The 18581-nt window shown below is 35.7% G+C and overlaps 3 protein-coding genes across 4 annotated transcripts in view; all 3 read left to right on the top strand.

The window, feature by feature from the left end:
• The first annotated feature begins 918 nt into the window (after positions 1-918).
• On the top strand, positions 919-5561 carry LOC143031959 (uncharacterized). The gene is made up of 2 exons (XM_076196356.1): positions 919-1449; positions 1538-5561. Exon 2 carries the CDS (start codon positions 3909-3911, stop codon positions 5343-5345), a length of 1437 nt encoding a protein of 478 aa, XP_076052471.1. The 5' UTR covers positions 919-1449; positions 1538-3908; the 3' UTR covers positions 5346-5561.
• Positions 5562-8248: 2687 nt separating this feature from the next.
• On the top strand, positions 8249-9397 carry LOC143030479 (uncharacterized). Its single transcript, XM_076193629.1, has one exon. The coding sequence runs from the start codon at positions 8249-8251 to the stop codon at positions 9395-9397; it is 1149 nt and encodes a 382-aa protein (XP_076049744.1).
• Positions 9398-10143: 746 nt separating this feature from the next.
• LOC143031961 (BTB/POZ domain-containing protein 6-like) overlaps positions 10144-18581 on the top strand; it is a 36966-nt gene continuing 28528 nt past the window's right edge. Inside the window, exon 1 of one of the 2 annotated variants that reach the window (XM_076196361.1) lies at positions 10144-10289. The gene's annotated coding sequence lies outside the window, so the exon portion shown is untranslated. The other variant, XM_076196360.1, reaches the window with a different exon arrangement.

Raw genomic sequence — 18581 nt, 5'->3', positions numbered from 1 at the left:
TGTCGATCTGAACAACCATTTCTGTGTTTCGTAGTAAATGCCACTCACTTGTCAGTCGGTGTCAGGGATGTAAAAGTCATTCTCAGGGAGAAGATTTGGAAACTTTGATGCTAACAGGACAATGGAAGGGATAGTTACCCTAAATAAAAGCGTAGACTCAGAGGTGACTTGATACAGGTTTTTAAGATTCTAAAGGGAATTGACAACATCAAAAGTGACAAAATGTTCACACTGCATGAGAATCAGACAAGAAACGATGGTCTCAAACTGTCCGGAAATAGATTCAGTTTGGAAGTGGGTAGAAACAACTTTGCCAACCGTGTAATTAATGAATGGAATAAACTTCCTGCAGAGGCATTGCAATGTAGTTCAGTTCGAAGCTTTAAAAATCATTTAGATGAACCCCTAAGCAAAATGCTGTAATATCATTTATTCTATATTATTTGTTTTGTTATTGTTTGTTTATTATCATTTGCTTTATTCACATTTATTATCAATTGTATGTCAATTTATGATTTTTTACTATTTACCTGTTTGTTTATTATTCAACTTTACCTATGCATTTATTTATGTATTTTACTTATTATTTACATTATTATATTTCTTATTTATTTATTTATATATTTATCTGTTTATTTATCTATCATTATTATGATTTTTCGCATCTGACCTAGATATGGACCAAAAGGTCTCCTGTCGGCATGCTCCGCCTTTGTAATCCTTTGTAAGAAAACACAGCGAGGATCCAATGCTTTGAGAGATTCAGACAATGAGTCAGTTGGATTACAATTGTGCAGAACAAGGCTGGCCCAAATGCCAGGGAAAGGGGAGGGAGGCAGTAAAGAGAAGAAAGAGGCCCCACAATTCCTGGCGCCGGCCCTGATTCCGGTTGGTTGGCGGGAGGGAGGGGGCGGGCGGGGTCGGGGACCTGGTCACAAAGACAGCGGCCAGGAACGAGAGAGCTCACTGGTTTGGGGTTAGCCTTATGGAAAAATCATTTGTTTCAGTTCGTTTCAAGGGAGGCTCCATCCCAGCATCCATCCATCCTCAGAGCAGTCGGCGTGCCATCTGGCCACCCAAAGAGGACTCCGTGACCACTGAGGCCACAAAGAGTGTCAGGGATATTGGAACATTGTACTGAGATTGTCTGGTGCAGCATATGTTGGTCACTGGCTGAGGATTAGTGAGGTTTAGTTAGCGGTCAAACATTTGAATAATTTGAGGAGGGGGGGGACTATGGTCTTCATATGTGAGATTTTTTTTTTTTACCATACACATGTTTTGTGATGTCTCATATATTATACATTTATAATCCCTCTCGAGGGATCTTCCTCCAAATACATTGATCTAATGGTACCCCGTGAAGGGACCTCATGTAGTTTGCGGGAGGAATATATTGGTGGGATAGTTACCAGAAAATGTGGAAGCTAAAAAATGTAAAAATGCAAGGTGGAGGGGGGGGGGGCAGTCCCCCCCCCCCCACCTAGAGGCTACTGCCCTGTAGAAGCTGCGATGCTTTCTCAATATAAAAACCAAGACATCTCAGCCTGAGTGGCTTGTGTTGGGTGGTGCACTTAACCGACCACGCAAGTACATATCTTCTACGGGAAAAAAATTAGCCGGGTCTCCGACTTTCACCTTTGCTAGTTCTTGACGAAGTTGAAAAGGACCCCACTGCAGAATCCCTCATCCGTTGCTCTCTTTCGAGGAAATAGCTAAAATTCTGTGAGTTTTGGAGAGGTAAAATAGACCTAAAATTCTGAGTTTTTTTCATATTCTGCCTTTTTATTACCCTGATAGTTCTCAAATTATCCTAAAACAGGGCAGTTACCCCGCACCTGGCAGCACAACTCCGCTGACCGGATGGAAAATTGCATCGACGCATCGCTCGAACAAGCCCCAAAGACTAATCAAACAGTTTATTCAATCATTAAAGGCATTTTCACCAGCATTAGGAAAAAGAAAAATACAAATTGCCTTGCAAACAACTTATGCAATGTTAACTTCAAGCATTAACAAATTAACATTATAAATCGACTGTTTAGATGTTCGAATACCTTAGATCCAAGCAAATAAATCCTCTGTAGAGAGAAGAGAACTGATAACTAGTAGTTCAAAATTAATTGTAATGAATATAAGTTTTAAACAATTATCATAATTTAGAGGTGACAGGGGTATCATATTTCGTATGCGTACTTTGCCAACCTTTATCATCTCAATGTTCAAAGTACAATAGGTAAGATGAATTTATTTGTAAATTTGCATTTCAAAAAGAAATTGCCTAAAGTTTGTAAAGTGTTACTATTTTCTGCATGCTTTGTTCGTGTATCGATACACCTATATATAAATATAAAAAGTTCGAACTTTTTCATATCTAAGTATTTCAATTTCTAATCTAAGTGTCACTCTTCCGATCATATAAATTGGTACAACTGTATTCAAAGATTCATGAAGATAATGAATATGAGATGATGAAGGCCATAAACTAATCGGGATGCTAAAAACCATGAGCGGTATGTACTCAAGTCATGTTCAATTTTGACTCATGAGATTGATTGGGGTGGAGGGAGGGAGCAAGACGCTGTGCTTCCCACCACCCGTCCAATATCAAAAGATAATCATATAAACTTTTCATTTTCTCTTTTATGTGTCACTTTATGGGATATGTGAGAGCAAAGTCATATTCATAACTATTTTATATCACAGAAGACATCTTAAATTTTACAACCAGCCTCATAATGATTGGACACAGCGATAATAAGTAAAATGCTACATAAACATTAAACTTGTATTCCTTATCTTATACTCACTACAATTACTTCCTTTGCACTATCGAGATGAAAAGGTTTGAAATAGGTGAACAAGGACTGTTTCATCCCTAGATGTACATTAAACTCGTGTAACTTGTATAGTCACTGAGCTACGTGAAGAATTATCTATATATTTCAAGGAGACTTGAGGTTTCAGCCAGCTCAGCGGGAGAAGGGTGAGCAGGGCTGCTAACCGAATACGCAGGATCGACTGAGATTCTTTGAGTGAAGTGCCACTAATTTAGAAATAATCTCATGACGCAGGCAACTACATTTGGCCTCTATGAAGTCTTTCTGACAGATCATTAATGGCACCCGGAATCACAAACCAAGAAAAACAATTTGTAGAACACAAAGAAACATTATATGAAATGTGGATAGAAAGAAACACAAGAAAACAAACTCTACGGTAAGATATAAAGAAAAACAAAGTATCCTCGAGGAACTGCCGATGTAAAGACTCCAACTCCACACCTACATATACGTAATCTACCCCAAGTAAAATCAACTTTACTGCAACGACAAAGAAATATACATAGAATGAATTACCCCCTGGGGCTAGGGGGTGTAATATAGAATATAGCCCCCGCCACGTCGGCTGCGTGTCGTAAGAGGCGACTAATGCCGATCCCCGGGCGGGGCTCTTGTTTCCCCACACAGGTCTTCCTCTTAAACTTACTTTTCCACTCTTCTCTTCTCTTCCGCTTGCTGTTCCATCCCTCCGACCTAATTTTCAGCCGCCCCTCTCAGTAGCGGCAAAAGAAAGCCCTATGGCGATGGCTAGTGACGATGGGGGCAGGAGAAGGTGATCTCTGGAAGCCTCTAGTCACGAACTACACATAGGCGGTGTGGGCAAGATAAATCGCTCTCGTATTGGGATCGAGGCAACAGCACGGTTCGGTAGCTACCCACATGACTGAGCAGCCCTACTCAGGATCCACTCTGCTCACCCCACATGGAGAGGGGGCTAGAAAAGGTGCCCCAAACATAGTTTGCCTCAAAACCACCTGACTGGGGAACCGCCCCCAGTAAGGTCACCCTCACTGCGGTCAAGACAAACCCTTAGGAGAGAACTCTCCCAACGCTGACGACCTATGCATGACCAAGGATATGAGCAAGGCCTCTACTGGTTCTAGAGATGAAAGCCCACAGTCTTTCATCACACTGGAACCCTATTCCGCTAAACCACAGCGGAAAAATAGAAATAAAGAAAAGTCCTCACCGGGACACCAGGATGACAAAACAGGTGTCAAAAATGTAAACGAAAATTTAAGAGTCATATTCAGCCCTAGTGTTGGTTTAGACTTAAATTATAAAGTTTGTTATGAGACAGCAAAGAATTTTGGACCTGTAGAACGAATGAAGTTAAAGGTTTCTTGTAATGAGCAGTTTTTTAATCTCTATATTACATATGAAAAGGCTTTTTCAGCCCAAGAAGTAATTGAATATATAAAGAAAAAGGAAGATGAAGACCTTATATTCTCAAGACAATCTAAATTACTGGATGTTAGAAATATTGATGATGAAGATGGTGATTTTATTCCTAAAATTTCTGAACCAAATGGCAAAGATCCAAAGAACAGGAAAATGCAAATTCCCATTTGGCATATCGCTACATATAAAGAGGGACAAAGTAATCTAATAAAGGCCTGGGAGAATCTGGAAGAATTTGTAGGATCCATTCCAGATGGAAATATAAAAAAGTATGGAAAGAAAATATTAATTAAGGCAGTCAGCAAAAGTCAGGCTATTTTATTATCATCTTTTAAAGATCAACCTAGCAATGTTGTAGAGGTCATAACCCCTCATAGATCATTTAACACCGCTAGAGGGGTTGTATACTGCAAAGATTTGTGTGACTTTGATGAAGAAGAGATCCTTAGACGATGTCCTGATATTATATTAGCTGTAAAAAAACTTAAAGGAATTAATGGTGCCATACAGCTCACTTTTCATTCACCTTACCTTCCAGACTATGTAAAGATTAGTCGTTTAAATTTACAAGTTAAGAAATTTAAAGCACGACCTATGCAATGTCATCATTGCTTTGACTTTGGTCACATTAAGGAAAAATGTCCTAACAATGCACGATGTTATATATGTTCAGGTATGCATGCACTAGGTGAAACTTGTGAAAAAGAAAGGTTCTGTTTTCATTGTAGAGGTGGCCATTCACCAAATTGGCGTCACTGCCCAATCTACAAATTTGAAGGTGAAGTGCTAGAAACAGCAGCCAATGAGCACATCAGTTTTGCAGCTGCTAAATATAAACTTAAAAGAAACAAAAATCCACTATTTACCTACGCAGATGCTGCCAAGAAGTCTAACAATGATCCTAACGTTCAATCTGGAATGAATAAAAGGGATGCCCCTGTTTCATTAGACAACACCTCTACAGTTCATAGCGAGAACACAATTGTAGTTCTACCCACCACCTCTTCCAAGCCTAGTGTCCTTCCAACAACCTCCTCACCTTCAGTCAAGCAAAAAACCAACATCTCGAAATCCAAAGATGGATTCTGGACCCCCCCCTAGACCAAAGAAAGGTAGACCAGCTTCTCCTCAAAATTTTGTATTAGAAACATCTAATAAGTTTACCGCCCATGATCCTTTTGGACCATCACATTCTACTACACCTTTTAAAGATATGGCATCATCCAGCTCGTGCTGTGAATTGAATTTGGTAGGTGCAGACAACTCTAATCAAATGCAGAGTGGAACATCACATTTCAAAAACAGTATTAAACCTTTGGGCTCTTCTGAAATGGAGATTTCTACTGACAGTAATTCCGGGGTTAGACCTCTGAATTGAAAGGAAAGAAAAATGAAAAATCTAACCCTCAAAAGAATAAACAAGACATAAAGAGAAAGACATTATCGCCTGATTCTAAAAGTAAAGATCAGGGCTCCAAGGTAAAGAGACTAAATCACAACTTCAAGTCTTTTAATAAAAATACCCCAGAATTCCAGTCCAAAGATAATTTGGCTGGATCCAAGAAAAATAAATTATTTTCACCTTCAACATCCTCCAATGGAACTGCCTGGGTCTTCGTACTCGAGCAGAGGAATTGAAAGTGCTGATGAAGGATAGTAATCCAGGTATCATTTGCCTCCAGGAAACAAAACTTGGAAATACATCTATTAATCCTGGGTTGAATTACAATATTTACACCTCCACTCCTCCTCCTGGAGACAGGGCACATGGAGGAGCTGCAATTATAATAAATAAAGGCATTCAGCATGCAGTTGTGAGATTAAAGCTATATTGGGAAAATCAATTACTGTTTGTTCCATCTATCTGCCTGGTGCAGCTGGTTTCACTAATGTAGATCTACAGAACCTTATTAATCAGCTTCCTCCTCCATTCTTAATATTAGGAGATTTTAATGCGCACAATCCACTATGGGGTGGAAATGATCGAGATATGTATGGCAACATTGTTGAAAACATTTTGAATGCAAATGACATTATCCTTTATAATGATGGATCAATGACCTATCATAATATCCATACTAATACATATTCAGCCATTGATCTAAGCATAAGCTCATCGAATATTGCTATGGATTTTAATTGGTCAGTTGACAATTATTTGCATGGCAGCGATCATTACCCTATACATTTGAAATATATAGAAAATATCCCTACTTGCTCTCCACCCAAGTGGAAAGAGAAGGAGGCAGACTGGAATAAGTATAGGCAGGTTTTACAAATAGATAGGGAATTTGATTCTTTTGACTCTCATTTGGAGGCTTATTCATACCTATCAGAGAAAATCTTAAATAGTGCTGAAGAATCAATACCTCAAACAGGAAACCAACCCCGAAGGCCTGCAGTTCCTTGGTGGGACAAGAAATGTAATGTTTTTCGTAAGATAACAAGAAAATGTTATAGGAGGTATAAAACCACTGGATCTCAAACATCCAAGATAATTTATCAGCGTGCATTGGCTAAGAAACGCCGATATTATAGAAAAGCTAAGAGAGAATCCTGGTTATATTATATCAATGGAATATCTTCAAAAACACCATCTCGATTTGTTTGGAGAAAGATTCGCAAACTTAGTGGAAAATTTATACCTTCACCTCTTCCAACTTTGAAAATAAACAACAATCTCACTGACCCTGGTGAGGTAGCGAACACTCTAGGGAAACATTTCTCAGATGTCTCGAGTCCAAACAATTATTCAGAAGAATTCCAACAAATAAGAAATTTTCAAGCTACCATAAATTTCGCATCCAACTCTTCTGAAGAGTATAATACAGAGTTCTCTCTAGAAGAACTGCATAGTGCGTTGTCTTCAACTGAAGACACGTCTCCTGGAGAGGATAGAATTTTGTACTCGATGATACGCCAACTCCCTGCTGAAGCTAAGCTCTTTCTCTTAAAAATCATCAATAAAATATGGAAAACAGGGGCTTTACCTAGGAGCTGGAAAATTTCCATCGTCATTCCAGTTCAAAAACCTTTCAAAGACCCCTTTCAACCAACCAGCTATCGACCTATAGCACTGACTAGCTGCGTATGTAGATTAATGGAAAAAATGATAAACACTCGTCTGGTATGGTACTTGGAATCTAAGAATTTACTTTCTCCCCATCAATACGGATTCCGAAAAAACCGAAGTACCCTGGATCCTCTTTTAAAACTCTCTAATGAGATCCAACAAGGTTTTGCTACAAGCAAACAAACTATTGGAGTGTTTTTTGATATGGAGAAGGCTTGTGACACCACTTGGCGACATGGTATACTTAAAAAGTTTTATAAAATGGGTGTAAGGGGAAATATGTTGAGATTTTTAAGTTCCTTTTTATCTAATCGGTATCTCAAAGTACGAGTGGGAAACACTTTATCATCTTCCTTTTGTCAAGAGGAAGGGGTCCCACAAGGTAGCGTTTTAAGCGTTACTTGTTTTGCTGTTGCTATAAATGGAATAATGAACACACTTGGCCCCCGAGTTAAAGGGTCATTATATGTTGATGACTTTGTCATATATGTTTCATCATATGATGCCCTTTCTGCATGTCAAGACCTACAAAGATCTATAAATAATACATCAAAATGGGCTTTGAATAATGGTCTTAAATTTTCTACCACCAAGACTGTGGCAGTACGTTTTACCAGAGGTAGACGTCAGGAGGAAGTTCCAAATCTGATTTTAAATGGGGAAATTTTACCTTATGAGGATGAAGTTAAATTTTTAGGGTTAACATTTGACAAAAAAACTAACTTGGGAAAGTCATATAGATAACTTGAAGCGAAAAGTAAGAAAATCTTTGGATATTTTGAAAGTCGTGTCCAGTTTTGATTGGGGGGCAGATAAAAAATCATTACTGCGTCTTTATGATGCTTTATGTCGCTCTAAGTTGGATTATGGTTGCCAAATATATTCTTCAGCATGTAAAACAAGACTGAAGGAACTGGATGTTATTCACAATATGGGTTTAAGGATCTGCTCTGGAGCATTCAGAACATCTCCTGTGGAGAGTATTTATGTAGACTGTCATCAGCTTCCTTTAGACCTTCGTCGGGAGGAGCTAGGTCTACGATATCTAGTAAGAATTAAAAGTTCTCCAGAGAATCCAACCTTAAAACTGATAAATCAGAACCTGTCAGTGAACTATAGAGCTAATACAAAGCCTCTCCATGTTCGTTCTAAAGATCAACTGGGAAATAGCAGTTTACTTGATGAACATATTTTACCTATTAAATATCCAGACAACCCTCCATGGCTGGTACCAGAAGTTGAACGCTGCTCAGTTAATATTGTCAAAAAGAATTCTCCTCCAGAAGTGGTTCGAGCAAAGTTCTTAGAACATGACCGACAGCATGTCAAAGATTTTAAATTTTTTACCGATGGCTCTAAATCGAATGAAGGTGTTGGCTGTGCAGTTGTCACCAGAGACCACTCGAGATTGGGACGGCTGTCCAATGCAGCGTCGTCAGTCACAGCTGAACTAACAGGAATTGTCCATGCCTTAAAAGAAGCTTCATTAACCAAAGCTAAGAAATTTGTTATATATACAGATTCAAAAAGTGCCATAGATGTTGTATGCCAGTTCAATACTTCCCACCCGCTAGGACAAAAAGCACAAGAGTGGCTACAATTCATTCACTCCCGTCATAAATCTGTGTGTTTTTGCTGGATCCCTTCCCATGTGGGAATAAGAGGGAATGAAATGGCTGATGAAGAAGCTAAGGAAGCTAGTAAGAAAAGCAGAATTGATGTGCGAAAATTGCCCCATTCTGATCTGTATAAACCTATCAAGTCTTGCATCAGACAGAAGTGGCAGGACCGTTGGTCTGATCCTCTTCTTTCCACTAACAGGAAATATAAAAGCATTAGGCCTAACACATCATACTGGCCTTCTGTGTTCCATGCTGATAGGAGAACTGAAATAGTCCTAAGTAGGTTGAGAATGGGTCATACCAATCTGACACATAAGTTCCTGTTAGAAGGATCAGATGCACCCGAGTGTGATTGTGGCAGTCCTCTGACAATTGGTCACATTCTGATGCACTGTCAGTTGTATGCTAGAGCTCGACGTAAATATGGACTTGCTGGCAAACCCATGCCAAATCTTTAAGGAGATGACGCAGATGTAGCTGAACTAGTTAAATTTTTAAAAGAAATTAATTTGTTTTATAAGCTCCAACTTTTATGTAAATATTATTTAGATCTTACTTTATTTTATGTATTCGTTAATTCATTATCATCATATATATGAATTTAATTTTTTCAAATTTGTAAATTCATTTTGGTTTTTATCCATTCAAATTTTTAAATTCATTTTGGTTTTTATTCATTCAAATTTTTAAATTCATTTTGGTTTTTATTCATTCAAATTTTTAAATTCATTTTGATTTTTATTCATATGCATAGTCTTACTATGCAACTTATCTTTATTTTAAATTCATTCCATTAACATCTCACTAATTTCAATTTTCATAAATTCATTGTGGCGCTGAATGATCATTTTGGTCCCTGTGCCTGGCCGTCGGCCAAAAAACTCATAAATCATCATCATCATAGAATGAATTGATATAAAACAATGTACGTCTGGGAGTGGAATAAAGGATAAGAAATAATTTAAGCCAACAACATACAGGAAATTCATTTAAGGTAAAGTTTAAGTGGAGACTGTATCCTATGAGCATAGTTCCAAAACAGACATACAGTAAACATACATATGGAATAATGTACCTTAGAGTAAATCTAGGTGAAACAGGTTTTGTTTCTTAATGTTTAAAAAAATGAATAAATAAAATATGCTATATACCCCTTCTTAGCAGATGTTTACAATTTGTCCGAAAAAATCTCGAACTGGCAGCTGTTCAATCAGTTGTCATGGTCCAGTGATGCCACCTATATAGATCAAGTAAAAGATCTAAATATTTTGTGGCTCATTTTAGGTTGTCAGATTTTACTAAATAATTCTGATTAATTGACAGATTTTTAAGACCTCAAGTTTAGTGGAAGTTAGTATTATTTGATTAAGTTACCCCTTAAAACACATCTTCTATGATGAACCTGAACCCACCTACTGAACCTTCTCTGAGTTACACTATTGTGTTGGTAAACAAATTCAAATTGTAGTAATAACCAAGCTGAACTTGATTTACAGTATCAGTAACAGGTTTGTATTGACACTGATTTTACCATGAGCGTACTGCATGTGCAATAAATTATCTTTACTGGGCCAAATGAATCTTAGTTAATGTTTATGTATAATGTAGGAAGTTCTTGTGGAACTATTCTTTAGAAAAAAACTATCGGCTATGGCTGCTACATACCTTGAATATTTTTGTTTTTGATTGATAAATGTGTATTGACTTCCTTAAGGTATCAACTTACAAATATGTAGTTGGCTTAGGTAAAAACCCAATCAGCTTGGTACATTGTGTGGTACCTTGGGGGGACCCAGTGTGCCTATTTATCATGTTATTATCAGGTATTTTATGGTTTATATACTTTTATTGTTATTTTTGATTAATAAATATGTACTGACATAAAAAATCTAATCTTTTAAATATGAAGTGAACAAAATTGTGATAGATTGCCTACTTCATAGGTACGCAAAGGCCCAATGTACCTGGTACATTTCTTTTTTATGAATGTGAAATAACTCATATCAATTCTAATTTTGTTTTTGCAATTTTGTATTGTGAACTTATGTTCATGCACCAGCCCAAATGTCCTAGGGTGCAGAAACATCTATGGCCCAAATGGCCTAGATTCGGGACATTTTGGTTGCATTCTAATATACCACTTTTAGGTGATGTCTCATTACAACTTATCACATTTAAGTTAAAACTTCTTCACTGAGTCAAATGTGAAATGTTAGGTATTTTTTTTGGTTGTGCACATGTATGCAATTTAGCATTAGAAAATTAGATATTGATTTTATGAATTATAATATATGAATGTAATATGCAATTACCTTGGCAGAAATAAATTAAATGCCTGGCTACAACTATCGAATGAAGCTGCTAGGATACATTCAAGATGACATGTCTGTCCAGTCTAGTCACTGTCGGTTAGACGATAGCTTTCACATCGTGGACCAGGTGTTCTCCCACTCCAGGTGACATTAATAAGCGCTGTTACAAAGACAATAGGGCTTCCATGGATATTATGAAAGAACATGGGGTTCTGCCATCGTCTGTTTATCGCCCGAGGTAAAATAATAATTAGGCTGTCAGCATCCATGACAATGACCTGCATGATCTCTAGAATTTGAGGTACTGAATTACTAAATATAGGTTAGGTTATGTAGGTTAGATTAGCTTAGGTTAGAATAGATTAATTTATCATCCTCACAATACTTACCTTGGCATCTATCAGAAGAAATACGGCATATCATTCAACCACCATTATTTCATTAGTAAATTGGTTTTAGCAACTTTTTGTTATTGATTTCTGCCAAGAAAATTGCATATTACGTTGATGTATTATACATACATATACCAAAGGCTTTTTCCCCCTACATGGGGGGTAGCCACAAAGAAAAAGGCATAGAAACCACTTCCACCCATTCCATTTCCTATATATTCCACTCCCCTCCACCCTCCTCCCTCCCTCTTATCTTGTATTATAATTCACAAAATTAATCATTTTCTCTTGCTATATCACAAAGCTGTGCACTTCTAAAATTTTACCAAATGTTAGATTTATTTGTATTTCATTAATTCATTATAAGTTTATATTTACTTGATTCATAGTCTTGATGTAGACAAAGAATTTTAGGCTTTATAAGCAAATTTTTATTTATTCGATGCTAGTTAGTTTTCATACAAATCATATATATGTAATGTGTTAGAAAATTATTTATATTTCTTATTCATATGAATTGCTCAGACTTTGAATCCTCTATTAACACAACAGGTATCAAATAAAGTACTCAAGAATGCAATGGAGTATACTTTGTTAATTTAAAATAATTTTCTGTTTTTTTCTTGGTTAATGATAAAAAAAATCTTATAATGTGTTCTGAAGCAAAATAACTGACATATCAGGTGTTCAAATGGGTGTGTAGAAAAAAAAGTTCAAAAATGTTTATTTACCCTTATGCTACAGGCTAATAGAAAATGTTATTCTTTTAAGGTTGTCAGACACTTTCTCGCTTAATGTTGGCCTGGGAAGTATCAAAATATACAGATGTGTATATATATATATATATATAATATATATATATATATATATATTTGCATATGTATATATACATATGTATATAATATATATGTATATATACATATATATATATATATACATATATATATATATTTGCATATATATATACATATATATATGTATATATACATATATATATATATATGTATATATGTATATATATACATATATATATGCATATATATACATATGTATATATATATATATATATATATATTATATATATATATTTATATATATATATATACATACATATATATGTTAAGGACTACTATTACACAGCACATTTGAAGATGGTATGGAATTAATATAATCAATATAAAAGTGTGTTTTTTAAATAATTTTAAAAAGTAGCTCCATCGTTAGTTATTATTAATTTTGATTTGGTAATATCTGTATGTGGTAGTGCTTGAAAATGAGTGTCGGAAAGAATCATTTTCCCCCACTGCTTATCTTCAAATCCGTACACCGTCATCTCCATTTGTAGTTTTATTATAGTTTTTATTTATTCATTTATTATTATTATGATTTTTTTTTTTTTTTTGCATCTGACCTAGATATGGACCAATAGGTCTCCTGTCAGCATGCTCTGCCTTTGTAATCCTTTGTAGGAGCTGGCACTTGATGCCATTGTAGGGCTCAAGATCACATGCAGACCCAGATCCCTGGGTCCGCTAGCAGAGGCCATTGCTTTCTTTGTAACCTAACATTTTATATTGGACAGATATATCAAAACTAGAAACCTAACATTGTATATAAGACAAATATATCAACTATTGACTTATTCAATGCAGTATAAGTTAATATAAACTTTTATAGTGAAATAAGAAACTATTTTTAAGGCAATGTTATGCTTTGAAATGCCAATTTTAGCTGGACTTAACAGGTATTATTGTATGAGGTTAGTGGACACCAGGCTTGGCGATTTTTTTTTTCATAATTTTAAAAAATATAAAAAATATTTTTTTTTTAAATCTATATCAGATTTATTTGATTTAAATAGATTTTTTTTTTTTTTTTTTAGATTTTAGATATTGTGGGATTGCTATCTGATATGCGATCTGATTACTAAAGGACATTTTGAGCATATCAATATAAGGAGCCGTGTTATATAGACTTGCCACAAGTATACAAGGAACGGTATAAGCCTACATGTATATATCACTGTGCAGCCCACAAAAAGTTTCAAGGAGATTCTTGTTGAAACTTGTTCTAGGTAAGCAGCTTCTCACTGAGTCAGTTGCTACTTTGGAATCAACCAGGAAGGATGTCTTCTGGAGCTGGCAGAGTGGTTCCTTCAGGCAGAAAAAATGATCCTGCTGGAATTATTTTGAAAAACTACCAACAACTTATGGCAAAGGGTACCGAGCTAAATGCAAAGACTGCAGCCAGGAACTACAGGGCATTGTTTCAACATTAAAATCTCACAGAGATAAATACCAAGATCAGCCACAGCATACAGAAGAAGGAATTGATGACCCAGGTAAATAATTTCACTTATATTGTGTGCATTTCTCCCTTTTCATACACAACTATATAAATTTGGTGAACAATGGAGAGCATGTGCAATAAAAATGTGAAGGCCTAAAGAGATGATACTTCAACTTCATTACTTCTAAATTTGGGTAATGAATATATCACTATAATATACTATATCCACTTAACTTTAGGGCCTAGATGATTGTTATTCATTTCATTCAACATTATGTAATATATTTCATAGGTTCCATTGGAATTCAGCCCACATAGGATTCAGTCCAAAGGGATTTAACCTAACCTAACCCAACTAACCCATTCTTTTTAGTGAATTTAAAAGTGGACTCAGTCCTGTGTGGGCTGAATTCGAAGCCCACCTATTTCATATCTTGTTAATTATTTCCAAATAATTTAGTGGCTTGTGTGAATATGATCATTATCTAAAACAATAACTACTCTACTCAAAAGTAGCCTAAATCACACTGTATTCATTCATTTATTTATTCATTTATAAATTATGCAATAGGCTAAAATTTTCTGTTTCCATTTCAGGATCTGTATCAACAGCTTCAATCCCTTCATCATTGGGTCCACTTGGATTATCTGCAAACCTGACTCCACCATTAAAAAGACTCCTCCACAGGCGCCACTTCTGCTAAATCATTTTCATCTAAAAAAAAAAGTCATCAACATCTCTGGACAGATCATCAAAACTTCAGCCTCTCAAAAGGAAAATCTCGACAAAGAAGTTGCAAGAATTATATTTGCTACAAATTCACCATTTCGTCTTGTTCAGCATCCTCAGTTTCTCATGATGGTTCAGAACCTGAGGCCAGGTTATATTCCTCCATCCAGAAAAGATATTGCTGATAAGTATTTGGATCTTGTGTATGAAAAGGAATATAAAAAGTGTGCAGATGACCTGAATAATGAAACTGTATGTCTTTCAATTGATGGGTGGTCTAACGTCCATATTGAGCCCATAATATGTCACTCTAACAACATCCACTGGTCAGATTTATTTGGTTGACACAATAGACAAATCAGGGAAACCTCACACTGCTGAATATCTTCTACAACTTGTACAAAATTCGATCAAGAAGGCTGAACAAAATTTTGGTTGTCACATTGGAAGTGTTGTGACAGACAATGCAGCAAATGTCACCAAGATGAGAAAACTCTTGGAGGAATCAAGTGAACCTGAGCATACCGTCCTCACATATGGCTTATACCATTCCTTGTATACTTGTGGCAAGTCTATATAACACTGCTCCTTATATTCATATGCTAAAAATGTCTTTTAGCAATCAGATCGCATCTCAGATAGCAATCCCACAATATTTAAAATGTATATAAAAAAAATCTATTTAAATCAAATCTGATTTAAATAAAAAAAAATAGATTTTTTATATTTTTTAAAAAGATAAAAAAATCGCCAACCCTGGTGTCCACTAACCTCATACAATAATACCTGTTAAGTCCAGCTAAAATTGGCATTTCAAAGCATAACAGTGCCTTAAAAATAGTTTCTTATTTCACTTTAAAAGTTTGTATTAACTTATACTGCATTGAATAAGTCAATAGTTGATATATTTGTCCTATATACAATGTTAGGTTTCTAGTTTTGATATATCTGTCCAATATAAAATGTTAGGTTACAAAAGAAGCAATATATGTGTGTGTGTGTGTATATATATATATGTATATATATATGTGTGTGTGTATATATATATATACATATATATATATATATATATATGCATATATAAACTATATATATATTTTTTACATATATATGTGTATATGTATATATATGTGTGTATTTACCTAGTGTATTTACGTAGTTGTATTATACAGGAAGGAAGCTATGCTCATGGTGACCCGTCTTTGTATCTCTCAGCATTAATTTTTTTCCTAATATCTTGAATAGTGTTTGCACACACTGTTTCTTTGTCTAATTTGTTCCAGGCATCTATCATTCTGTTTGGGAAGCTATTTTTTTCAAATCTCTTCTGTAATTATCTTTTTTGAGTTTCTTTTCATGTCCTCTTGTTTTTCCATTGTCCCACTTCAATAAATCATTCTTATCTAAGATTTCCATTCCTTTCATAATTCTATAGATAGTAGGTCTCCTCTTTCCCTTCTTTGTTCCAGAGTTGGTAATTCCAATTTGGACAGTCTTTGTAAGAGATAGGCCAAATGCAGAGTATGGGATCCAATGTATTTAACGTTTTGCCCAGTAGGGCTTCTTCAGAAATAACACAGTGGAGAAACAAGGCTGGTGTTAATGTTGTTAAAACCAGCTCGGTAACAGTTGGCAATCTTATAAAAAGCTGAAATAAGAGTGGGGAAAATGTTCGCCAAGCAGGTGTTTACTGTGTGCCTTGTTTAGGTTGTAAAAAGGTCTACATTGGTGAAAGTTTCTGTGGTATTGATAAAAGAATATTGGAACATAAATATGATATGAAAACTTACAATATGAATAATGCCATTATTAGACATAGATTCGATACAGGCCACATTGCTGACTGGAATGATTCTAAGATTATTGAATATGAAAACCATAATATGAAATGTAGATGTTTTGAATTGGCTTTTATATCTCTGGTTGATAATATAAATAAAAACAATGGATTCTTTACAATAAATAAACCTTTAGTAATTTTGATAACCATGTAACAAGCAATTTATGCATATTGTTTACACCAGTTTTATGTTTGTTTCTCCCTGCAAGCTTGTGCTATATAAGGAGTCAGATGTTTCTCCACTGTGTTATTTCTGAAGAAGCCCTGCTGGGCGAAATGTTAAATACATTGGAGCCCATACTCAGCGTTTGGCCTTTCTCCTACAGTGCTGTTGCAGTCGTTGCTGCTTTTACTCATTTGGACAGTCTTTGTTCATATGTTATTTTGGAGAGAGTTGGTGCCAGTTTTGTTGTTGCTCTTTGTATTCTTTCTATTTTTTTTTTTTATATTCTTTTTGGTACTGGGTGTCCATAGTGTTGCTGTGTACTTGAGTTTTGGTCTTTATTAGTGTAGTTAAATTCTTTTTTATCATTTTCTCATCCAAATAGAGAAATACCACTTTTATTGACCTCAATAAATTGTAGAATTCTCCAACTATTTTTTTAATATGTTTGTCCGGTGTCATGCCTTTGCTGATCATCACTCCAAGGTCTTTTTCCGAGTTTACTTTTTTTACCTCTTCTTCACCAATTTTATAATATCTCGATATTCTGTTTTTACTTTTTCCAAATTCCATTGTACTACATTTCTTGATATTGAATCTCACTTCACACTTTTGAGTCCATTTCCAGATCTTGTCCAAGTCTTGTTGTAATGAGTTGCAATCCTCCTCCATTCTTACTTTCTTTAGTATTTTTGTGTTGTCTGCAAAGAAATTCATATAACACTCTACTCCTTCATCCTGGGGTGGGTGGGTGTATATATTCCTCTGAAGAAGCATAGAGCAAAACCGGTCAGGAATAAACTCAGGAACTCGGAACTAGACCCGTGACTTCTTTTTCCACCTTCATCAACATATATATATATATATATATATATAATATATATATATATACATATATATATATACATATATATATATATATATATATATATATATACAGTATATATACAGTATATATATACATGCACATACATACATACACATGTTTCTGCCCCATATAGTGCTGTCAACACAATCACCCTTTCATACAGTGTCCTCTTTGCATGCAGTCCCAAATGCGTTTTTCTCTTGACACTTTTTCTCCCCCCCCCAGGCATTTACTTCCTCCATCACTACTCCTCCTCCTCCCTTTCCTAGGGCCACATGTGACTTCAAATACCTAAAGTTATCCACTTCCTCCAACCTCTATTCTTTAAGACTGACATCCAACTCTCTGCCATCCTCTCTCCATGTACATCTTATCACTTTACTTCTATCCATATTTACCTTCAACTTTCTCTTATTGCATGCCTTCTCAAACTCCACCACTAACTCCCTTCCACAAGCAGTGTTTTAAGCAAACAACAACTTGCTCATGTCCCACTTGTCTTTATTTTCTTTAACCATCTCCAATTCCCTGCCCACTACCCTCACCTTTACCTCCTGCACCACCTCATCCATGGGCACATCCCTATCACAGTCCACCTTTCCTCAAACCACTCACTCTTTCCATTTCCAATTCTGACATGCTTGACTATCATAAAAACTCTTGACAGCCCATAACCGCTTTCCCCCAATCCAATATATCTGCAAAACCTCCCACAATGCCTTCCTGTCTACTCTCTTATAAGCCTTTTCCAAATCTACAAAAGCCTAAAAACAACCTTACCTTTTCTTAAAGCTTTCTCACATATGTGCCTTTCCACAAAAATCTGTTTCATGGAACCCCTTCCTTTCCCAAGCCCACATTGTTCCTCACCAATTACTACATCTGTTCCTCTCCTAATCTTCTTAATGAAATCCATCCCATATACTTTCCCAACTACACTCAACAAACTGATCCCTCTGAAACTACTAGACTTGAATTGGTCCCCTTATTTCTTGTAAAATGGAACTATACAGGAACTCCTCCAGTCGTCCGGTAATCTGTCCTCCCT

This window comes from Oratosquilla oratoria, chromosome 12, assembly GCF_046742065.1.
Source record: "Oratosquilla oratoria isolate Oo_2021 chromosome 12, ASM4674206v1, whole genome shotgun sequence".
Lineage (NCBI taxonomy): Eukaryota > Metazoa > Arthropoda > Malacostraca > Stomatopoda > Squillidae > Oratosquilla > Oratosquilla oratoria.
Note: the sequence above shows the minus strand (reverse complement) of the source record. Positions and strands in the feature narration are given on the sequence as shown.

What these genes read in the sequence shown, in the direction of transcription:
- LOC143031959 (XM_076196356.1), top strand. Translation starts at nt 3,909, where the DNA reads ATGACCAAGGATATGAGCAAGGCCTCTACTGGTTCTAGAGATGAAAGC.
- LOC143030479 (XM_076193629.1), top strand. Translation starts at nt 8,249, where the DNA reads ATGGGTTTAAGGATCTGCTCTGGAGCATTCAGAACATCTCCTGTGGAG.